The sequence below is a fragment of the Esox lucius genome, chromosome 20 (genome assembly GCF_011004845.1).
Source record: "Esox lucius isolate fEsoLuc1 chromosome 20, fEsoLuc1.pri, whole genome shotgun sequence".
In the NCBI taxonomy this organism is placed as follows: domain Eukaryota; kingdom Metazoa; phylum Chordata; class Actinopteri; order Esociformes; family Esocidae; genus Esox; species Esox lucius.
Genome location: NC_047588.1, coordinates 42,768,768 through 42,793,283, shown reverse-complemented (window position 1 = coordinate 42,793,283; position 24,516 = coordinate 42,768,768). Strand labels below are relative to the sequence as shown.

The 24,516-nt window shown below is 43.7% G+C and overlaps 2 protein-coding genes across 8 annotated transcripts in view; one reads left to right on the top strand and one right to left on the bottom strand.

The window, feature by feature from the left end:
- The window catches only part of abcb6b (ATP-binding cassette, sub-family B (MDR/TAP), member 6b), a 46,416-nt gene extending 42,579 nt beyond the window's left edge, over positions 1–3,837 (top strand). For 3 of the 6 annotated variants that reach the window (XM_034289055.1, XM_034289057.1, XM_034289058.1), the window contains one exon: positions 1,852–3,837. In XM_034289055.1, coding sequence (XP_034144946.1) covers positions 1,852–2,197 — 346 coding nt within the window. In that variant the 3' untranslated portion in view covers positions 2,198–3,837. Of the gene's footprint in view, positions 1–486; positions 677–1,851 lie in introns of all 6 variants that reach the window. The other 3 variants (XR_004574927.1, XR_004574928.1, XM_034289056.1) reach the window with 3 other exon arrangements.
- Positions 3,838–5,044: 1,207 nt separating this feature from the next.
- si:ch211-67e16.11 lies at positions 5,045–17,779 on the bottom strand. Of its 2 annotated transcripts, none has more exons than XM_034289060.1 (7): positions 17,018–17,779; positions 10,413–10,646; positions 8,736–8,906; positions 8,447–8,578; positions 8,172–8,338; positions 5,818–6,057; positions 5,045–5,666 (listed from the first exon to the last, which is right to left on the bottom strand). In XM_034289060.1, exons 1-7 carry the CDS (start codon positions 17,508–17,510, stop codon positions 5,466–5,468), a joined length of 1,638 nt encoding a protein of 545 aa, XP_034144951.1. In that variant the 5' UTR covers positions 17,511–17,779; the 3' UTR covers positions 5,045–5,465. The 2 variants fall into 2 exon arrangements, with proteins under 2 accessions (XP_034144951.1, XP_012986924.2); XM_013131470.4 differs by having other exon boundaries at positions 8,172–8,341; positions 17,018–17,777.
- Between the last annotated feature and the right edge of the window lie 6,737 nt (positions 17,780–24,516).

Genomic DNA, 24,516 nt, shown 5'->3' with positions numbered 1-24,516 from the left:
TGTCTGCCAGTGTGTCTGCCAGTCTGTCTGTCTGCTAGTGTGTCTGTCTGTCTGTCTGCCAGTCTGTCTGTGTCTGTTTGCCAGTCTGTCTGTGTCTGTTTGCCAGTCTGTCTGTGTCTGTCTGTCTGTCTGTGTCTGTCTGTCTGGCTTTCTGTCTGTGTCTGTTTGTCTGCCTGTCTGTCTGTGTCTGTCTGTCTGTCTGCCAGTCTGTCTGGTGTCCTCTTCCCACAGACAGGATGTGTGTCCATACAGATTGATACTCAGGGTAGGGCTGTCTCAGAGTTGGCCCTGAGGGGTCCTCCCCTCCCTGCCTCCCACCCGGCCTAATGGCCCTTGACCATTCATTCTGCTGATCCCAGCTGATCCCGGCTGATCTCTGTGTTCAAGCACCATGCTGGAACTGTTCAACCGCTGCACCTTGTGTCCTGGTGGGACTTTGATATAGGAGCTGCCTGGTGGCTTTAAGGGCTAATTCTCTGCCCCAAGAACCGCCTGAACCAGCCCTGGGGGATGGAACCCAACACCATTCAGCTCTGACTGACGCTGCCATGATAACACGCAGGCCTTAACCTGGAGGAAGTGGGCTGGATGACAGGCTCAGGGGGGTCACAGACAGGAAGAAAGAGACCAGGATGTCTAGTCATGGTAGAGGAGGGAGACAGAGGGATGAAAGGAGGTGAGTGGAGGGAGACGGAGGGATGAAAGGAGGTGAGTGGAGGGAGACAGAGGGATGAAAGGAGGTGAGTGGAGGGAGACGGAGGGATGAAAGGAGGTGAGTGGAGGGAGACGGAGGGATGAAAGGAGGTGAGTGGAGGGAGATGGAGGGATGAAAGGAGGTGAGTGGAGGGAGATGGAGGGATGAAAGGAGGTGAGTGGAGGGAGACGGAGGGATGAAAGGAGGTGAGTGGAGGGATGAAAGAGGTGAGTGGAGGGAGACGGAGGGATGAAAGGGCCTCAGGATATAAACACACTTCATGGAAGGGTGGAGTAGAGGTGAGAAGGGGGAGGTGGAGGGGAGAAGGGTGGAGGGGAGGTGGAAGGGGGAGGTGGAAGGGAGAAGGGGGAGGTGGAGGGGAGAAGGGGGAGGGGCAGGTGGAAGGGGGAGGTGGAGGGGAGGTGGAAGGGAGAAGGGGGAGGTGGAGGGGAGGGGAGAAGGGGTTAAGGCTTTCAGAAAACAGGAGGTTAATTGAAGCTCCTTGTCCTTTCTACCAGCTGTCTCTGTTCTCCTCACAAGTGTGGGGGGAGAAGACTGACTCCTTCCCCCCAGAAAAGAAAAGTCTGAGAATGATGAGGGAAAAAAACTCTAGCAGGGCTTTACTTATTTATACGTGTTCAGTCTTCGGAGTTGGTGAAGTTTTGAGTGTTTTGTGCTCAAAGTTTCTCTGTTTCTGGATCCATTTAAATAAGCCTGGCTGGATGGGTCTGGCAATAGATGTCCTGGTGTGATATTCCATTATGAGCCCGGCCCAACGCGACAGTGTTCTATTCTACTTGTAGAAACAAGCTTTTAATGTCATTTTGATATGAATGTATGGCTCAGCAAACCTGACCTCCCGTTACCGCTCCCGTCTCACTTTGCATTTCTGCCGTTGCTCTGTTAATAAACCTGTGGGAAACTGAGAGTGGCCTTGAAAATAACCTCTTAATGCCTTTGTGATTTCATACAAGTCCTGGGAAACACTGTTTTGTGCAAAACTTTAGATGAGAACATCGCTCTCCTCTCTGTCTCCCTCTCCTCTTCCCACTCTCTCTCTTTCTCACCCTCTCTCTGCCTCCCCATTCTCTCTCTCTCTCCCCCTCACTCTCTGACCACCCTGTCTCTCTGTCTGTGTCCCCCATTTCTGTCTCCAGGCATGAAGACCTGCTGGCCCAGGGAGGTTTCTATTCTGCTATGTGGCTGAAACAGCTGCAGAAGACCCCGAACCCTAACACAGAGTTCAACCCTAACACAGAGGTCAACCCTGACACAGAGGTCAACCCTAACACAGAGTTCAACCCTAACACAGAGGTCAACCCTGACACAGAGGTCAACCCTAACACAGAGGTCAACCCTGACACAGATGTCAACCCTAACACAGAGTTCAACCCTAACACAGAGGTCAACCCTGACACAGAGGTCAACCCTAACACGGAGGTCAACCCTAACACGGAGTTCAACCCTAACAGAGAGGTCAACCCTAAGAGAGTTCAACCCTAACACAGAGGTCAACCCTAACACAGAGGTCAACCCTAACAGAGAGTTCAACCCTAACAGAGAGTTCAACCCTAACACAGAGGTCAACCCTAACACAGAGGTCAACCCTAACAGAGAGGTCAACCCTAACAGAGAGTTCAACCCTAACACAGAGGTCAACCCTAACACAGAGGTCAACCCTAACAGAGAGGTCAACCCTGACACAGAGGTCAACCCTGACACAGAGGTCAATCATAACACAGAGGTCAACCCTAACACAGAGGTCAACCTTAACATAGAGTTCAACCCTAGTACAGAGTTCAACCCTAACACAGAGGTCAACCCAACACAGAGGTCAACCCTATCACAAAGATTACCAGCCCAATCTTCCCCACTAATTAACCCTAAGCCAGAGGTTGACTCTAACACAGAGGCCCTCCATGCCAGGACGTGACAGTTTAAAACATAGCACATAAAAGTTGCTAATTAAATTCTAAAATACACCTTGGAAGTAAGTTATTTTAATCTTCATAATCTTCATAAGATGTTACAGAGAACAAGTTAATTACCTAAAATCCAGGCCAATGTTTGTTATATTTAACTTCATATTGATGTAATTTATTCTTCAGCTGTTTTGTTTGCCTAGGCCCAGTTGACTCCCATTCACTCCTTGTTATATTGATGTAATTAATTCTTGAGATGGTTTTGTTTGCCTAAGCCCAGTTGACTCCCATTCACTCCTTGTGGAATTTTAAGGATTTATGGGGTACATTGCTAAAGGCTATATAATTTGCATTAATAGGATTTCAGTGCAGTTTCAAAATCTCCCCTAACCATCTCTGCACTTACCCAAAGGTCAAACCTAACCCAGAGGTCATTCCTAACCCATAGGTCAAACCTAACCCAGAGGTCATTCCTAACCCATAGGTCAAACCTAACCCAGAGGTCATTCCTAACCCAGAGGTCATTCCTAACCCATAGGTCATTCCTAACCCAGAGGTCATTCCTAACCCAGAGGTCATTCCTAACCCATAGGTCAAACCTAACCCATAGGTCAAACCTAACCCATAGGTCAAACCTAACCCAAAGGTCAAACCTAACCCTAGGTCAACAGACGCCTCCTCCCTTCAGCAGTCCCTGAGCTAGCATGTGGAATCCAGAGCAAAGAGCCAAAGTGGATTTCGATACTCGACCATCACAAGTTACATGAAACCAAACCCATTATTGTGGCATTTTGGTGGGTATAGGCAAACTTTGGGAAGTGGTTTGAACTACTTCCGACATATTACTGCTTGTCCAGGAAGTCTAAATAAGTATGGTGTACGGAAATGAGTTTTGTCTGAGAAGTGAACCTAAGAAAATAAACCAAGTGTGATACATCATTATCTGTTTGCCTGGAACCAAAGCATTTAACGCTTCATAACCTTATTATAACCATTTATAAGCCTTGTAAAATACTGTAGCTGTAGTGTAAAATGTGTGTGTTTCTTTGTCAATTACTTTCTACAGTATTCATGTGTATCAAGAAACATTACAATGCAAAGAAACGTCAAATCTTTGAATCTACTGTTGTTTATTAAACTGAAGATGACATCCATTTACGAAAGAGTTGAACAAGTTATACACTCAGGAATAAATAAAAGAACATAATAAACAATAAGTAAAAAGAAGCCTACTACCTTATTTACAAAAGTTAATTTATTTTGAGTATGTACATCTGCTTAGACAAGCAAAGCTACGGGTTTAAAATATGCAAACGTGTTGAGTATGAAATCCCATTCAACAGTTATTTGACAGTAACCATTTGAGCAGTAACTTCCATGATGTGCAATATTTACAGAATAGAACAAAGGACATATAATACACTATCTGGCACGATACAAAAGCTTGAATATCTTAGATGTTCAGGATAAGGTTTTTATTGAACCACATGAGGATTGGCAGTGTATATACAGGGACAGTAGCTTATTTATAGCTATTATGAGAGGTTGGGTGAATTAGCTTGGGGGGGGGGGGGATTGGCGTGGGACTGCAATTAGGACAGTGAGCTATGATGGCTGGAACAGGCTGCGTACTCATCATTAAGTCATGGAGCCGTAGGCCAGCGCTGTGCCGGGCTAACCCACTGAGCTGCCTGGTGCCAGGTAGGTGGGTCCGTCTGTGACAGGCTGCTCTGGGGGGTGAAATGCTATGGTGAGAGTGAGATGTTCTGCAGTAGCATCAGGCGCCTTCCAAATGGCGCCCTATAGTGTGAGTGTGTGTGTGGCCCGCTCAGAGAAAGTGCACTCAGTAGGGGCTAGGGAGCCATTGAGAGGTGACCCAGAGGAAGCATCCAGAACAACACTGCTGTCCCCCACATGAACCCCAGGCACTGCCATCATCATCATCATCACCGCCGCTGGCAAGGCCAGGACAGGAGGGTCCTCCTGGGACACAGCAGATCCCCTGGCATCATTCTGTCCTCTCCTCATCCCCCCTCGTCCCCCTTTCTCTATTCTCCTCATCCTCTCATCTTCTCAACCCCCCTTCCCATGTCTTCTATTCACCACTACTCCTCATCCCATTCCTCTCTTCTCGTCCTCTTTTCTACCCCCCCAATGTATTCCCGTCTCCCCCCTTCCATTTCTTCCGCCCCCTACTCCTTTCCTCCTCCTATATATTTGTGTCAGGTCCATGTGCTCTGTAGATGAGGTCAATGCTGGGTCATAGGGATTGTTCTGTGGCCATGTATCTGTGTGTGGGCATGTGGTTTTGGGCTATGGGAGTGGTCTTGGGCCATGGGTGTGGTTTTGGACTATGGGTGTGGGATATGGGGCATTATCCCCAAATAGGGATATGGGTGTGGCCTTGGGGCATTTGCGTGGTCTAAGGATATGGGTGTGGCCTGGGGCATTTGCGTGGTCTAAGGATATGGGTGTGGCCTTGGGGGATTGGCGTGGTCTAGGGATATGGGTGTGGCCTTGGGGCATTTACATGGTCTAGGGATATGGATGTGATCTTGGGGGATTGGCGAGGTCTAGGGATATGGGTGTGGCCTTGGGGCATTTGCGTGGTCTAAGGATATGGGTGTGGCCTTTGGGGCATGGGTGGGGTCACAGGGTCTGGGTGGGTTCAATAGGTGCAGTCATGGGCTGAAAAGAAATATTCAGAGAGGTGTTGTAATGGAGCAGAACTATGACAAGCCATCGTCCAGTGTGTGATGGAGAAAGCAACTCATAACCCTAACTCTAACGTGTGTGTGTGTGTTGCTTTTTGTGTATTTGTGTGTGCCTTTTTGTGCATTTGTTATTCCTCAGTTCTTTCTGTCCAGGGGTCTGCGTCGGTTCTGGTTGTGGTTTTGATACCACAGGGCCGTGGGGAGGTTCTGACAACCCATATACCCCCTCTTCATCTCTGCCTCACTCAAAGGGGGTGTGGCATTACAGGGAGCCCCAGACAGAGTGACGTTTAATAGGCTGGCTGTGGGGTCTAGGAGGCGGGACATCCCTGAACCCTGAGATGGGATTGGATAAAGAAGATGAGTCAGGTCCAATGATCAATGGCAGTACTACATCACACATTCATTGCTACTAGAACATCTAGAAAAACAAATCTACCTCTGGGTAATGTAGTTCTGTTAACCCTTGGAAATGTGCGTTCCCTACCTTACTAAGGTGATCTATAAGGCACGTAGCTGGGTGTAGAGAGGCCCAGCCCTTGGCGATGTTGAGGTCCCAGGGGGCGCTGCTGAGCAGGACCACGTTGAGGTGTTTCACGGACCCCCTCAGTCTCTTGCTGAGCACGCCACTGTAACTCTGATCCACAAACAGCAGCACCCTACTGGCCTTGCATCCAGCCAGATCCGCTAGCAGCTCTCCCACACTGTAGCGCTCCTTCAGGTCGGCCTGGGCACGGGAGGAGGATGCGCACACACATTCTCAAAGTTAACTATCTCTGTAGGAGCAACCTGATCTGTATACGGCCATATTCTCAGGACCCAGACATGGGTTGACGTGTTGAGTGTGTGTGTGTGTGTTTGGGGAGGGTGGGGGGGGGGGTAGAATGAAACCACAGGAGGTTGGGGATCAGGGAGCTGAACCGGCTGAGGGCTGAGCTGGGCCCCCACCGAGACAGAATAATAAATGCATATGTCGGGCAGCTTTATCCCCCCCCCCCACCCCAGAGGATTTAACAGGATTTCACAGGCAGTGTCTGCAGGGCTGGTGTTCCTGTGTGGTCGCTGAGTCCCCCAGGGGCCTTTTTGTCACTCTGTCTGACTGTGTGTCTCTCTATCTGGGATCAGGTTGCCTTTGTCCCAGAGGGTCCCTAGGGCGTCTGTTGTCCCAAGAGGGTCCCTGGGGCGTCTGAGGTCATTGTGGCCGGTGGAGAGGTTTGCCACTCTGGTTATAACATCGACTCTGTCTTACCAGGGTCGGCCATGCCCCAGGCAGAAGACAGGTGTTACCAGGGCTCTGTCATGTCTGCGGAGAATGTGGACGTGATAACGGAGTCCAGACATAAACAAAGAAATCAACTAAATAATAAAAATTGTAGGAATATAGGAATATATTTAGGAATATACAGCTCCAGCAAAAATTAAGAGACCACTGCAAATTTTTCTTTCCTTTTCAAAATATCCGAAAGGGAAGCTTTTGAGTGAGGAACAGAAGTGTTAAAATTAAGAGACCCTAACCCAACCTTTTCGGAAAGGAAAGAAAAAGGTTCAGTGGTCTCTAATTTTTTCTGGAGCTGTATAATTTTAACATTGCCCCGTAATATTAATGATAATGAACACGGCATTTGGCCTACTCTGAGTGTCTCGAATCTGGAAGGACATGGAGCTCTGAGTGCAGAATGTCTTGTCCCATATCATTCGCTTAACTTAATTAAACAAATTTCGCGCCATGAAAACGAAGCGCTAATCGGCTTCCGTTGCGCGTGCGTGTCAGGGCACCATCCCATTGGCTGTAATGTCCGCTCGCGAAACTTTCTGGGCTATCCAAAAAACAGCCTTGAATGTAGTGACGCGCTCCTATTCTAACCTGCAGATATCGCGGTAAGATCCACGGTGCCTGCATGTTTAGGTTAATAAAATATTGTATACAGTAAAATATTGTTTGGGAGGACTGAATGACATTGCTTGGCAATTATTTGAAATCTAGGCCATAGTCTGCGAAATTTCAGCTGCAAGTCGGTGACTCCCTGTCACTCAAACAGTGTTAAACGCTTGATCTAAACAAAACTTTGCTAATTATTTGCTACAGCAGTATGTTTCATAGTAGTGTTCAGGGTTTCCCTCATCTATGTAATCTAGTGTTTTTTTTGGAATTACGGGCCTTTGTGGCTGGGAAACAAATGACCCGCGCTGTAATTTGGAGGAGTGATATTCAAAACAGAATCACAAAAATAAATACAACCGAAATAAATACAACGGAATTGGAAAAAAATTAAGCTGATATTATATGACCATAGATTATTAGAATGATAGCATTATTAGCAGACTAAATATCAGGAGATTAAATACTAAGAATGACAGCATTATTAGGAGACTAAATATCAGGAGATTAAATCCTAAGAATGACAGCATTCATTTACATCAGCATTATCAAGAGATTAAATATCAGGAGGTGAAACATCAAACATTACAACATTATTGGGCGATAAAATATTAAGATTCATAACATTAACAAAAGCTGAAAGGGAGCTTCTGGAAAGGTCTGCAACCTATTTCTAATTTTGTGCACTAGATTTGACCAGAATCCTATAGACCGGAAGGAACACTATGCTGTTGTAGTTGCTATTGTAATGTAATCATTATTTTGTTGTAGTTGCTATAGTAATGTAATCATTATTCTGTTGTAGTTGCTATTGTAATGTAATCATTATTCTGTTGTAGTTGCTATAGTAATGTAATCATTATTCTGTTGTAGTTGCTATTGTAATGTAATCATTATTCTGTTGTAGTTGCTATTGTAATGTAATCATTATTTTGTTGTAGTTGCTATAGTAATGTACTCACTATTCCATTGTAGTTCCCATCCCAGAGCAACATGGTCCCGTCGTTCCTGGTAGGACTGTTCAGAAACAGCACCAGGGTGTCGGCACAGTGCTGCTTACGACAAATGTAGGAAAGATGGTTCCTTATCACCGCTTTCTCTGTGGCTGGATAAACACCCTCTGTCTCCTCTGCTGTGGGGAGGATGAGGAGGTTCACCAGGGAGTAAGAGACACCCTGTCTGTCTGTTTCCTGCTGTCTGTCTCTTCCACTTTCAGTTTGTCTGTCTGTCATCTTACCTGAAAGCTGTCCGTTTCCAGCAAAGAACGTCTTGATGTGATCTTTGTGGAAGCCATTGTTCCTCAACATCAAATGGAAGAGCTGGAGATTCTGGACATGACGGTGGTAGGTGATCTGTTCCTGCCATCCGCCTGTACACACACACATGCACACACACACGCACACACCACACACGCACGCACACACACACGCACACACGCACACACACACAGTCAGTGTTGACTCTAGGTTGGGGTCACCTGCCTGTGAGTTTTGGTACAGTCAGCAGACCCACCGGATGTAACTGACCTGAGAGCAACACTGCGTGGTCACAGGTCTGATAGAGCCTGCAGGAGAGGTGTGTGGCCAGAGGCTGCTGGTGGCATCGCCGGGTGTTTTTATTCAGCTCACAGCTGGACACAGGCGTTTGTGGGCTGGTGATGGGCAGAGGCTCGGGGCACCGGGCGAAGTCTGGGTGATCTGGGGGAGCACAGGACTTCCTGTTACACAGTTGACAGGAAGTACAAGAGCCAATGGAGACACAGCAGACTACTAACTCAACCTCCTCATGAGTACTGTGTATATCTGTTGTGTAATATTGTTTATATCTGTTGTGTAATATTGTGTATAACTGTTGTGTAATATTGTGTATATTTTTTGTGTAATATTGTTTATATCTGTTGTCTAATTTTGTTTATATCTGTTGTGTAATATTGTGTATATCTTTTGTGTAATATTGTTTATATCTGTTGTCTAATTTTGTTTATATCTGTTGTGTAATATTGTTTATATCTGTTGCGTAATATTGTTTATATCTGTTGTATAATATTGTCTATATCTGTTTTCTGTGTAATATTGTTTATATCTGTTGTGTAATATTGTCTATATCTGTTGTGTGATATTGTATATATCTGTTGTGTGATATTGTTAATATTTGTTGTGTAATATTGTTTATATTTGTTGTGTAATGTTGTGTATATCTGTTGTCTAATATTGTTTATTTCTGTTGTGTAATATTGTGTATATCTGTTGTGTAATATTGTTTATATCTGTTGCATAATATTGTTTATATCTGTTGTGTAATATTGTTTATATCTGTTGTCTAATTTTGTTTATATCTGTTGTGTAATATTGTGTATATCTTTTGTGTAATATTGTTTATATCTGTTGTCTAATTTTGTTTATATCTGTTGTGTAATATTGTTTATATCTGTTGCGTAATATTGTTTATATCTGTTGTGTAAAATTGTCTATATCTGTTTTCTGTGTAATATTGTTTATATCTGTTGTGTAATATTGTCTACATCTGTTGTGTGATATTGTATATATCTGTTGTGTAACATTGTCTATATCTGTTGTGTGATATTGTATATATCTGTTGTGTGATATTGTTTATATTTGTTGTGTAATATTGTTTATATTTGTTGTGTAATGTTGTGTATATCTGTTGTCTAATATTGTTTATTTCTGTTGTGTAATATTGTGTATATCTGTTGTGTAATATTGTTTATATCTGTTGTGTAATATTGTTTATATCTGTTGTGTAATATTGTTTAAATCTGTTGCGTAATTTTCTTTATATCTGTTGTGTAATATTGTTTATATCTGTTGTGTAATATTGTGTATATCTGTTGTCTAATATTGTTTATATCTGTTGTATAATATTGTTTATATCTGTTGTGTAATATTGTTTATATCTGTTGTATAATATTGTTTATATCTGCTGTGTAATATTGTTTATATCATTTTTTATGATACTGCATAGACCTTCACAATTTAGCCGGTTCATAATAGACACTCCTTTGTGAATTCAAAACAAGCTCAATCATAAAAAATGTTAAGGTTAGGATGAGGCCTGAAATTAAGTTTGGGTTAGATTAGGTTTAGGTTAGGTTTAAAATAATCCAAACTGTAAACCTAATCAGGCCTCCAGTGTGTACCAGCAGTGTGTACCAGCAGTGTGTACCAGCAGGCCAGTCAGCTCACCGATGCAGCGTAGCCGTTGAGTGCGGTTGCTATCCCGGACTCCGACCACCAGGGGGAGGAAGTGTACCTCACAGAGCCCACCGCTGCGCTCCACCCGTACCGAGCTGATGCCAGGCCTCGCCACGGTCGCCCGCTGGGCGTGCCCGTTCCCCACCAGCCTCTCGCTGGCACTCTGACGACGCTTCAGCTGGTTCTGACAGCGACTCTTCAGGGCTAGAGTCAGGCACTCCTCCCCTGGAACACAGTGATTCATCCAACATCAGTCATATATGTGTTAAGACCCAGAGCCAAAGGAAATTACTGTGGAATGAAGGCACTTCTCCACTAAAATGCCCAGTACAGATCAGTCCAACCAGCCCAGTACAGATCAGTCCCAACCAGTCCAGTCCAGATCAGTCCAACCAGCCCAGTCCAGATCAGTCCAACCAGCCCAGTACAGATCAGTCCAACCAGCCCAGTACAGATCAGTCCCAACCAGTCCAGTCCAGATCAATCCAACCAGTCCAGTCCAGATCAATCCAACCAGTCCAGATCAGTCCCAACCAGTCCAGTGCAGATCAGTCCAACCAGCCCAGTCCAGATCAGTCCCATCCAGTCCAGTGCAGATCAGTCCCAACCAGTCCAGTGCAGATCAGTCCAACCAGTCCAGATCAGTCCATCCAGTCCAGTCCAGATCAGTCCAACCAGTCCAGATCAGTCCATCCAGTCCAGTCCAGATCAGTCCATCCAGTCCAGATCAGTCCAACCAGCCCAGTCCAGATCAGTCCCATCCAGTCCAGTGCAGATCAGTCCCAACCAGTCCAGTGCAGATCAGTCCCAACCAGTCCAGTCCAGATCAGTCCAACCAGTCCAGATCAGTCCATCCAGTCCAGTCCAGATCAGTCCAACCAGTCCAGATCAGTCCATCCAGTCCAGTCCAGATCAGTCCAACCAGTCCAGATCAGTCCATCCAGTCTAGTCCAGATCAGTCCAACCAGTCCAGATCAGTCCAACCAGTCCAGATCAGTCCATCCAGTCCAGTCCAGATCAGTCCCAACCAGTCCAGTCCAGATCAGTCCCAACCAGTCCAGTCCAGATCAGTCCATCCAGTCCAGTCCAGATCAGTCCCAACCAGTCCAGTCCAGATCAGTCCAACCAGCCCAGTACAGATCAGTCCAACCAGCCCAGTCCAGATCAGTCCTAAACAGTCCAGTGATGGTGAACCTTTTTTAGGTTTCTCCCTTCTGAGACGTCTCACTGTATCATTCCCACTACAGACATGGATGTTTTTACACTTCATCCATAGGCCCTGTCTGTCTGTCTGTCTGCCTGTGTCTACAGTAATGGGTGGGGAGGTGTCTGTCTGTTTGTCTGTCTGTGTACAGTAATGGGTGGGGAGGTGTCTGTCTGTTTGTCTGTCTGTGTACAGTAATGGGTGGGGAGGTGTCTGTCTGTTTGTCTGTCTGTGTACAGTAATGGGTGGGGAGGTTTGTCCCGTCTGTCTGTCTACAGCAGGGGTGTCCAAACAGTTCCACGGAGGGCCGTATGTCTGCAGGTTTTTGCTCTCACCTTGTACTTAATTGACTAATTAGGTTACTAACCAATTTATAGGAAAAACCAAAAACCCACAGACACACGTCCCTACATGGAATGGTTTGGACACCCCTGATCTACAGTAATTTGTGGGGAAGTGTCTGTCTGTTTGTCTGTCTGTGTCTACAGTAATGGGTGGGCAGGTGTCTGTCTGTCTGTGTCTGCAGTAATGAGTGGGGAGGTGTCTGTCTGTCTGTGTCTACATTAATGGGTGGGGAGGTGTCTGTCTGTCTGTGTCTACAGTAATAGGTGGGGAGGTGTCTGTCTGTTTGTCAGTTTGTCTGTCTGTGTCTACAGTAATGAGTGGGGAGGTGTGTGTCTGTCTGTCTGTGTCTACAGTAATAGGTGGGGAGGTGTCTGTCTGTTTGTCAGTTTGTCTGTCTGTGTCTACAGTAATGAGTGGGGAGGTGTGTGTCTGTCTGTCTGTGTCTACATTAATGGGTGGGGAGGTGTCTGTCTGTCTGTGTCTACAGTAATAGGTGGGGAGGTGTCTGTCTGTTTGTCAGTTTGTCTGTCTGTGTCTACAGTAATGAGTGGGGAGGTGTGTGTCTGTGTCTACAGTAATGAGTGGGGAGGTGTGTGTCTGTGTCTACAGTAATGAGTGGGGAGGTGTGTGTCTGTGTCTACAGTAATGAGTGGGGAGGTGTGTGTCTGTCTGTCTGTGTCTACATTAATGGGTGGGGAGGTGTCTGTCTGTCTGTGTCTACATTAATGGGTGGGGAGGTGTCTGTCTGTCTGTGTCTACAGTAATAGGTGGGGAGGTGTCTGTCTGTTTGTCAGTTTGTCTGTCTGTGTCTACAGTAATGAGTGGGGAGGTGTGTGTCTGTCTGTGTGTGTCTACAGTAATAAGTGGGGAGGTGTGTGTCTGTGTCTACAGTAATGAGTGGGGAGGTGTGTGTCTGTGTCTACAGTAATGAGTGGGGAGGTGTGTGTCTGTGTCTACAGTAATGAGTGGGGAGGTGTGTGTCTGTGTCTACAGTAATGAGTGGGGAGGTGTGTGTCTGTGTCTACAGTAATGAGTGGGGAGGTGTCTGTCTGTGTCTACAGTAATGAGTGGGGAGGTGTCTGTCTGTGTCTACAGTAATGAGTGGGGAGGTGTGTGTCTGTGTCTACAGTAATGAGTGGGGAGGTGTGTGTCTGTGTCTACAGTAATGAGTGGGGAGGTGTGTGTCTGTGTCTACAGTAATGAGTGGGGAGGTGTGTGTCTGTGTCTACAGTAATGAGTGGGGAGGTGTGTGTCTGTCTGTCTGTGTCTACAGTAATGAGTGGGGAGGTGTGTGTCTGTCTGTCTGTGTCTACAGTAATGAGTGGGGAGGTGTGTGTCTGTGTCTAATGTAATGAGTGGGGAGGTGTGTGTCTGTGTCTACAGTAATGAGTGGGGAGGTGTGTGTCTGTGTCTACAGTAATGAGTGGGGAGGTGTGTGCATCTGTGTGTGTCTACAGTAATAAGTGGGGAGGTGTGTGTCTGTGTCTACAGTAATGAGTGGGGAGGTGTGTGTCTGTGTCTACAGTAATGAGTGGGGAGGTGTGTGTCTGTGTCTACAGTAATGAGTGGGGAGGTGTGTGTCTGTGTCTACAGTAATGAGTGGGGAGGTGTGTGTCTGTGTCTACAGTAATGAGTGGGGAGGTGTGTGTCTGTGTCTACAGTAATGAGTGGGGAGGTGTGTGTCTGTGTCTACAGTAATGAGTGGGGAGGTGTGTGTCTGTCTGTGTACATGTACATGTGCATATGTGTGTGTTTGTGTGTGTGTGCGTTAAAGTGTATGCTTGTGTTTGTGTGTGTGTGTGTGTTAAAGTGTATGCTTGTGTTTGTGTGTGTGTGTGTGTTAAAGTGTATGCGTTAGAAAATAAAAGCTGAAGAGCCAACAAGAATTTTCTGGCATGAGAGTGCCAAAGATGGGAGAGAGACTGGCAAGCGATGGAGTGTGTAGTGGGTGTCTGTCCAGATGGGTCTGGATCACGATTTTTACAATGTGTCTCATTCCTTCCATCTGTTAAAAACAGTTCCTGTTTCACATGAGTACACAACTGTCTTTACTATGTAGTCTTTGTTGCCTGTCTCTCTCTGCTTTAATCTCTGTTCCTACGTCTTATTCGTTGTCTCTGCTCCCTCCGTATTTATTCCACTAAAGAAAATAGTTGTGGGGCGAATTCTCCCCTTCTCATCTCTCACTTGGGGGGGGGGGGGGTTTGCACTCTGTAAAGTATCTGCTAATTTACTTATATTTAATTTCCATATTACTTTGTAGATCATACTGTCTGGTAAAGGGTGAACCACACATTACTTGTGAATGTGTGGACAAGATGTGCAATTATCACAATCAATACTGCGATTAAAGTGCCTGAAAAGTGGGCTCTGACAGACAGCTAATGCTTTTTTTGGTTTCCAAGTAATCTACTGAATATCTATCCAACCTGTTGCACACTGGCCCAGAAACAATGTTTGGCTTCCGTACTTGCTACATGCCCTTGAATGGCATTTCATTCAGGGAGATGTTATAAAATATGTTTAAAGAAATTTACAAATTGAAATATGATATGATGATAGCGTCCATCCATTTTCAGCCCCCCCTCGTCAAAACTTTCCTCTGGTCGTAGACTGACACTTGGAAACACGGCCATGGTGTTTGTTTACGGCAGGAATAGGAAACCTGGTGCTGTGAGAGTCCGGCCGGTCAGGGTAATAGAAGCCAGGGCAGGTCCAGTCAACAGAGCAACTGAACATCTCCAGCGACCGCTTGGCTTTGAAGGTGGAGAGCAACACGAACATGCCTTTTGTGTTGCTCACTCTCAACACTTAGCCATTTCCTGGCTCCCATTATAAGACCTGGGTGGGTTTCAAATTAGGTTTAGAAAAAAATGCTTTTCTCTCTCGCGCTCTCTCTCAGATCTCCTTCTCTCTCTCTCACTCTCTCGGATCTCCTTCTCTCTCTCTCACTCTCTCGGATCTCCTTCTCTCTCTCTCTTGGATCTCCCTTTCGCTCAGCATCAGGAGGAGGCGGTTGGTCAACCTTGGTCTCAACTCCCAAAACACTATCATATTCAATCTGAAATCTGGCTGATATTTACCACGTCACCTCGGTCGGTCTTTTCAGCTTATGCTTGGCAGTGACGTTCATTAAAATTGCTTCAGTCTTTCTTAACTAAACCTGTTGAAAAGCATTTTCATTCCTGTCTGCTCCTCTGGGATAGGGAAGCGCCATCTGACAATATATCAGTCAAATGGGCAAAGCTCCACACCTCATAGTTGCCTCTGACAGACAATAAATGCTTTTGATTTCCTCTTTCTTTGAAAACAATCCTGTAATTTCCATAAACTATGATGAGGTAGGTGGATGAAGTGGGTGGAGGATGGAGAGGATGAATGGAGTCTAGAGGCTGAAGAAGGTAGAAAGTGAATAGGCTGAATTTGGTGGGGTGGAGGCTGAATAGGGTGGAGAGGGTGAATGGGGTGAATGGGGTAGAGGGTGGAGAGGGTGAATGGGGTAGAGGGTGGAGGGGGTAGAGGGTGGAGAGGGTGAATGGGGTAGAGGGTGGAGAGGGTGAATGGGGTAGAGGGTGGAGAGGGTGAATGGGGTAGAGGGTGGAGAGGGTGAATGGGGTAGAGGGTGGAGAGGGTGAATGGGGTAGAGGGTGGAGAGGGTGAATGAGGTAGAGGGTGGAGGGGGTGAATGGGGTAGAGGGTGGAGGGGGTGAATGGGGTAGAGGGTGGAGGGGGTGAATGGGGTATATAGTAGTGTACTAAACTTTTAGCTGGGGACCGGATCCACTCATAATGAATAATGGAAAGGTGTTATTGTGAATGCATGACTCTGACTTCAGCCTTCCCTCAGGCCTTCCTATAACCCAGCAGGGTGTCCCTCACCTGACTGGGCCTGAGAGCTCTTATATACACAGGCACGCACACATATACAACCAAGCATACACACACAGATACGCACACACACAAATTGCCCTGTCTGTTTTCCACAATGCAGTGCTCTTACCCCTTCATTGTACGGTCTCAACATCCTACCCTGTATGAGAATGATTTACAAACGATTCAACCAGGCTAGACTCTCTGTATCGCGTCGACTAGTCTAGCTTCTCTGTATTGTGTCAACCAGGCTATTTTCCCTGTCAAACCTCATATCATTAAAAATAGTGGCTCCCTTAGGATGAGAGTCAGGCAATGTAGCCTCAGAAGGTTTTAAAACACTTGAGAACTTTGGTAGAGAGATTTCCCATTCTGCATGCCCCAGGAACATACATGAGGAAAGTGTAATTATAATGGGTTAAAACTGTCCTTGAAGGTTTGAAGTATTTTGTAATGTATGTGTAATTAAGCATTGGAACTACACACAAATGCAATTATGTATTTATTAACTAATTGCAGGTTCAATTCCAGGCCTGGAAGGAAGATTTGTATGCCCTGTAACATGCTCCAGAAAAGAGCTGCTGCTAAATTATGTAAAGTAAATGCAATACTTGGTTTTTCGTTATCTACCCATTCGAACCTACTCTGTAACATATATACAAATATTGTTTACATATAACACATTTTAAAAGATTAATCTACATTCTGTTAACCTGTCACGGCAATGGCGCAAAATTGATCTGTAGTTACAAATTATAGTCTATGACAAACCTCTTATTATCATTTAATATGTACATAATACTTTTTCACTTTTTAAACTAAACGTTAGTTGTGTAAACTACAGGAGTATCTTTAGTTTAACTTTGTGAAGTAATTGCTTGGTAAACTATATTTTTAAAGCGACTTCTGCATCATGGCAAAATAAACGTTTGGAATAATTGAGTTAAAGATTGTTTTGATCATGTAATTACGATGATTAATTTCTAAATGTGATGGATAAAAGTTAGAAGTTTTAGGTTGAACGCAAAATTAAAAAAGCTCTCGTTCTCTCCTTGATCAAGACTGTTCACCCAGATTTCGGAAAAAAATATTATAAGAATTACAATAATTATTTTAAATGAGTTATCCATTACAAAAGTTGACTTTATGTAGATTTAATACATTAATATGGTCTTACCTAAGTAAATTCCATCCATATGTGCACATTTTTTCTTAGTCGTGTTTAGGTCAATATAGAAGAGAACCACGGGATGTCCGAAACTCTCTCCGGGACTAGGATCTAACACCAGCACGCCGTCATGCGCAGTCGATCCGGGGAAGAAATCCTGAGGTCTTCTACTGTCTTCCAGTACAGGACTGAATCCATGACCACCTTGCTTCTGCAGCGGCAACCCTGCAGAATATGAATCTGGGAGAATGGCAAGTACTTTTTCAGAGTTTGGCTCGGAAACATAGACAGCCACCCCGCTGAGCTGGAGGTGGGAGAGCCGCTTGCATTCTCCCTCAGACAGAGACACCCTGCGGCACAGGTTCAACTTCAGGTACTGAAAACCAGTCTTCACCCACCGGTCTAGGCGGCCGAACTGCACCTGAGAGCCGCGGCAGTCTCCCAAGAAAAAAACCAAAATCAGAAGAGAGACGAAAGACACGCGCGTCGACATGAGCCTCATGGTCTTGATTTGAAAAATGTATATTGAAAAATGCTTTTCCACTTAGTATTTATATATCTGTCTCAATTGAAGGCTACCAACTATTTGTAATACCCAAACCGAAAGGCTACAAGTTTCTTTTGTAACAAACTCTTGGGACGCAGACTCGACGCCGCCTAACTGTCTTGTCAAATGTGAGAGATGCAGCTCTCTTCATTAAACAAGGACTTCAAAGGGGTCAGAGCATCCAGATGGAGAGTAGCCTAATGTGCAACAGTAACTCCGTCCCACAGGCTCTGACATGTCAGTAAACACGCGCGCGGGAGGGAGGGCAACGGGGGCTAGAAAAACCCAGCGCAGAATGAGGATGGGGATAAGAGGCGACATGTTGGGCTACTTGGCACCGGCGCGGAAGCACCGACCATCATGTTACGTGCCCGAGCCCGCTGAACAGAAGTCTTAGTACTACCAAGAGGTCGGTTGATTATTAAATAAACCATGAATTTCAGCAATATATATTTCTCAAATGTTATTTGTTATCCACAAATTGAAGTTACAGACTCTCCAACCTTGATCTTTGATGAACAGGCCTGCTGGTTGGATTGTTTATAACAGTAACTAGGTGCGGTTCAAACAGCTCTGATCCTGGACCGATACCCGGGGGTCATGGCTAAAAGGCGTACGGCTCATGAACTCAGTCGTTAAAAAGTCACTTTGACATGAGCTGTATCCCTTCTCGCCATGACCCATGCCTAGCTAAGTTTCCAGCACTGCTTAGCGCCATCTAGTGGTTTCTGTACTATAATTTACAGTCGATCGTCTCCAGACATGAACTTCTTTTAGTGTCCTCTATGGGTCGTCGTTGTCAAAGTTGAGAGAATTATATCTTGTCCTGGCACGGTGACCAGCGTTCCACACCATTCGCAAAATAGACAATCCCTCAGCACTTCCCTTAGCCACGTCTGCTTGGGGAATCCACTATATCTAGACCGGATACAGTTTAGATTGCCATGTGAAGTGCCGGTCCAGTTTACAAATGCTGCCCCCTGGACCTTGCTTTAGCTTGAGGGAACGAGTGAACAACTTTGCTCTTTTGCGGGGGTGATATTACCCACAATTCAAAGCAAACTTTAGTTGCGTTTCCAACGCTCGGTGGCCTGGAAGTTTAACATTTCATCAAATTTCATCAAGCACTTACTGGGAAACCAGTAAACACAACTCTTCAGTAAAGTAAACGAGTGATAAAACATTTGCTCACAGCTGAATAATACAAACATGAATCTGAGCCTCTTCTACTGCAAAATTATTTATTTTCACTGTTGTTGAATCAGTATTCAGTGCAGATGTGTGGTGGTTTAGTAGCTTAAACGGGAATGCAAAGAACTATAGATTGGATTAATTTTGTGCCACAATTATTGATCATGTTGTCAATCACTGTCTTTCCATGAGAGAGGCTGAACAGCAAGTCCAGCCAAATGTCAGTAGATCAACAGGGGTATCAAAATTAAGATTATTCAATAATTAATATTATTTTTGCAGTAGTTTGTTAGCTTGGAATATTTTGTATTTATTCTCTGTATATATGGCATCATTCAATTTTTTGAGGACAAAATGTAAAAATGTAAAATAAAGCCAATTTTTTCTGGATATTCTGCATTGGTACTCATACTGTATTTGTAATGTTCAATGACAATAAAGTTGAATCTAATCTGATTGGTGTTTCTTTTGTAAAATCCAACACTACTGTTGTTTGCTCCTTGGGGTTTAAGGCCGGGTGTCTCTGTAAATCACTTTGTGACAACTGCTGTTGTAAAAAGGGCTTTATAAATACATTTGATTGATTGATTGATTAAGGAAAAATAATACAGCCCATGCTGAGCAAATATTTTACTTGTCTCTTATGCTACATAATATAATCATACTTTCAACAAATGGCCCATTCAGAATAAAAAAGGGTTAACCATGCTACGGTGTGTTCATAGCTCTAATAAGTATTTACTGGGCCATTGTGTAATTATTAGTTGTAAGTTTTGATGAAGTTTTTTATTTTGTGTCAAATGTTTTATGTTTTGGAAGTCTTTGTGCGATTTGCAAATAGTATGTCTCATTTTGGAAAACAGTTATTCCGTATTGGCCTGCATTTAAGCTGTTTTTAAAAGTGAATTTTGGTGGGACAAATGTGCTCAAGCAATAAAAAAAACAGTATTTCCAGTTGTGTACAAAATGCATATGCCTCAATTGGTTAGGTGTAGTTATCCTTGCTCAGTTATTTGTTGGCAATGACAGAGGTCAAACGTTTTCTGTAAGTCTTCACAAGGTTTTCACACACTGTTGCTGGTATTTTGGCCCATTCCTCCATGCAGATCTCCTCTAGAGCAGTGATGTTTTGGGACTGTCGCTGGGCAACACAGACTTTCAACTCCCTTCAAAGATTTTCTATGGGGTTGAGATCTGGTGACTGGCTAGGCCATTCCAGGACCTTGAAATGCTTCTTACTAAGCCAGTCCTTTGTTACCCGGGCGGTGTGTTTGGGATCATTGTCATGCTGAAAGACCCAGCCACGTTTCATCTTCAATGCCCTTGCTGATGGAAGGAGGTTTTCACTCAAAATCTCACGATACATGGCCCCATTAATTCTTTCCTTTACACGGATCAGTCATCCTGGTCCCTTTGCAGAAAAACAGCCCCAAAGCATGATGTTTCCACCCCAAGCTTCACAGAAGGTATGATGTTCTTTGGATGCAACTCAGCATTCTTTCTCCTCCAAACACGACGAGTTGAGTTTTTACCAAAAAGTTCTATTTTGGTTTCATCTGACCATATGACATTTTCCCAATCCTCTTCTGGATCATCCTCTAGCAAACCTCAGATGGGCCTGGACATGTACTGGCTTAAGCAGGGGGACACGTCTGGCACGGCAGGATTTGAGTCCTTGGCGGCGTAGTGTGTTACTGATGGTAGCCTTTGTTCCTTTGGTCCCAGTTCTCTGCAGGTCATTCACTAGGTCCCCCCGTGTGGTTCTGGGATTTTTGCTCACCGTTCTTGTCATCATTTTGACCCCACGGGGTGAGATCTTGCGTGGAGCTCCGGATCGAGGGAGATTATCATTGGTCTTGTATGTCGTCCATTTTCTTATAATTGCTCCCACAGTTGATTTCTTCACACCAAGCTGCTTACCTATTGCAGATGCAGTCTTCCCAGCCTGGTGCAGGTCTACAATTTTGTTTCTGGTGTCTTTTGACAGCTCTTTGGTCTTGGCCATAGTGGAGTTTGGAGTGTGACTGTTTGAGGTTGTGGACAGGTGTTTTTATACTGATAACAAGTTCAAATAGGTGCCATTAATACAGGTAATGAGTGGAGGACAGAGGAGCCTCTTAAAGAAGAAGTTACAGGTCTGTGAGAGCCAGAAATATTACTTGTTTGTAGGTGACCAAATACTTATTTTACAGAGGAATTTACCAATAAATTCATAAAAAATCCTACAATGTGATTTTTTTTCTTCTCATTTTGTCTCTCATAGTTGAAGTGTACCTATGATGAAAATTACATAAGTGGGAGAACTTGCACAATTGGTGGCATTGATGCCATTGACTGGCCCTCATGTTCCCCAGACCTGATTTCAATTGAGAAGCTCTGGGACGTTATGTATCGGTGCATCTGACACCGCCAGATAGCACCACAAACTGTCCAGGACCTCACTGATGCCCTGATCCAGGTCTGGGAGGAGATCCCCTAGGACACCATCTGCAGTCTCACCAAGATCATGCCTAGACGTTGTTGGGAGTGCATACAGGAACGTGGGGGTCATAAACATTATGATTTCCCATAATGAAATCCACACCAGTTAGAACAGCCTGTGATTTCAATTGTTTACTTAGATTTTCGGTGTGAGTTTGAATCCAGCCCTCAATCGGTTGGGGAATTTGGTTTCCCTTGACCATTGTTACGTCATTTTGTTCTTAACGAATTACACAATGTACAGTAAAGATTTAGATCTTTCATATATTTCCTTCACCAAGACCCAATGTGTGATTCATGTGTTCCCTTAATTTTTCGAGCAGTGTTTGAATGATGACATTGGATTTGGTTTAAAACGTAAGCAGAAGGCAAAACAATATATTCACTTTAAATGTCTTTTTTATATGTTGATTTAACTTCTTCACATTATTGTTTTGTTTTTGCAAAATAATGAAAATGTAATTTGAATCGTTGTCACCTTATCTGGACAACGCCTTTGGATCTTGTGGCTCAAACCGGCTCAGCACTGTGGTGGAGTTGGTGTTGGACATTACGCTCTGGCAACTCTCAGGCATCTCCATGCTCAGTCATGGCTGACGGTGGGTGAATGCATTGTCCTCAAAGCACATCGGTGCTGGTAAGTACTTATCGGTTGACCGATGTGAATGTTAAGAAGTACAACTTGGTAAGATTCATACATCTCCATCTTTGACTCTGTTAAGCCTGCTGTGAACTGCTGCAATAACACAAGGCCAAAAGCCCAACTCATAAAGAGAGAAAGATGGGGGAATTTAGAATAGTTTTTACCGTGAAAATCTAGAATAAAGATCTTAGCTGACCTCACCCATGTCCGATTTGAATAATTAATTTTACCTTTCTCATTTTGCCTGGCAGCTAGAATGCAATTTCAAGCTCGTTATTGGAACCCATACAAGTTGTCAGACTAATTGTTATTCCGACTAATAAGATCAGCTTTGAAATTGATCTGCTGTCACTTGATAAGGGCACTGCTGAATGTTAGTGAAGGGGTTTGGTTGAGGCCTCTTGGCTTCTGGGGGATTTACGGATAATTAAGTAATGAAATCCACTATACTATAAGTCCTCTCACTTTACAAAAATATATATATCGGGTAGTATCAGCTAGTTAGGGAACCAAATCTGATGAAATAGTGCTGCCACTTTAAACAGAATGTACAAACAAACGATTAACAGGATATTGATTATTATTTATTATAACCAAGGTAAATCATAGTACTTCATTATAAGGATGGGAATATTGCGGTAATTCATTATAATAACCATGGTAATATGGTACTTTAATACCAGGGTAATATAATAACACTTCCATTAGATCATGGTAATACACCTATTAGGCCTATATCATGGTAATACTTCCATTAGAACATGGTAATACTTCCATTAGAAACATGGTAATGCTTCCATTAGATCATGGTAACACTTCCATTAGAAACATGTTAATACATCTATTAGGCCTATACCATGGTAATACTTCCATTAGAACATGGTAATACTTCCATTAGAACATGGTAACACTTAGTAACATAGTAATACTTCCACTATACCATGGTAATAACTCTTACATTAAGCCATGGTAATACTTCATTAAGTTATGGTAATACTTCATTAAGCCATGGTAATACTTCCATTAGAACATGGTAACACTTAGTAACGTAGTAATACTTCCACTATACCATGGTAATAACACTTACATTAAGCCATGGTAGTGCTTCATTAAGCCATGGTAATACTTCATTAAGTTATGGTAATACTTCATTAAGCCATGGTAAAACTTCATTACGCCATGGTAATACTTCTTGAAGTTATAAAAATACTCAATTTAGCCATGGTAATACTTCATTAAGTTATGGTAATACTTCATTAAGCCATGGTAATACTTCATGAAGTTATGGTAATACTTCATTAAGCCATGGTAATACTTCATTAAGTTATGATAATAGGCTACAATTTAACCGTGGGAAAGTTCTGAATGTTATCAGTGCTGAGCTGTAGCCAACATAGGCACAATGTGTTTTAAAACATGATAAATCTCTGACAGTTGTGTGTTGTTTCTTAAGAAGTTAGCACAGCCTCAACCTTTCTATGCCATTTGGTTTACAGCAACAAATAAACCGGATGGTTATAGACCAGAAAGCTAAAGCTGTTGGATATCACAATGTTTCCCATCCAAGTATGTAAAATAAATGGATAAGGCCTACTCTTTGATTTACTTGGTAAACAACGTTGAGACACCTTAGAACTCAGGTACATTGTCAAAATACTCGAAATATGTAATACCTCACCCTTTATTGGTCGTGTATATAACTACTGCAGTTTTTGGTGATCACCTGGCAACAAGGTTTGAAAAGACTAGGCCTATCACGTTACAGGATCGGCGTCACATGAAAGGTCGCAAATGGCAACGTATTTCAAATGCAGGGCACTACTTTTGATTGGACTCCTTTGGCCATGGTTGAATGTAGAACACTTTAAATAGGGAACAGAGTGCCATTTGGAAGACACACAATGATTGACGTACTGTCAGTGTGAATTGCAGGTGGTTTGTCTTTATACATTTTTAATTCTGACTGAATGTGAGATGGATGTGAGGTTTGTTACGTAAATCTGCTGTAAAGGAGAGTATCAAATAACAGGGTTTGATGAAAAGCTCTGGTCAACTCCAAACACGGCACACACTAAGCCTTGTCTGTCTTCAATAAGTTATAGCTAGAGAACTAAAAGTATGGTTGTCTTGTTGATACTGTGCATAAGAGCTGGTCCATCTGGCATGTTAAACCTCTGGTCTATTTTTACTATTCAACACTATCAGGCTACTTACCTATTCAATCAAAGAAATCCACATTTGGCCAAGGGCGTAGGTTTGTATTGTATATTGGAGGGTCAGGGTCAGTGGATCCCAGGTTTTTCACTCTTTTCCAGTGGGGTCACATTGACATGTCTGTAATATTGGGACGACGACGACGACACATGACCCCTCATCCAGACCCAAATTCTACTACATATAGCTCTAATCAGATAACAGACAAAAGTTGTTCTCATTCAATTAACTGACAATGGTAAGTGCTAGATCATGCATAAAAAATTCAGTGCATCGCCAGCCCGACTTGATAAAGTCTGTGTAGAATGCGTCGTTTACATCAAATAAATACTGTAGGTGAACTTTCATAATAATGTTAGGTTTTAATAATGAATAATAAGGTTTTGTTTGGGATGACACGGGCACTGAAGCTCTGGAAGTAGCCTACTTGAA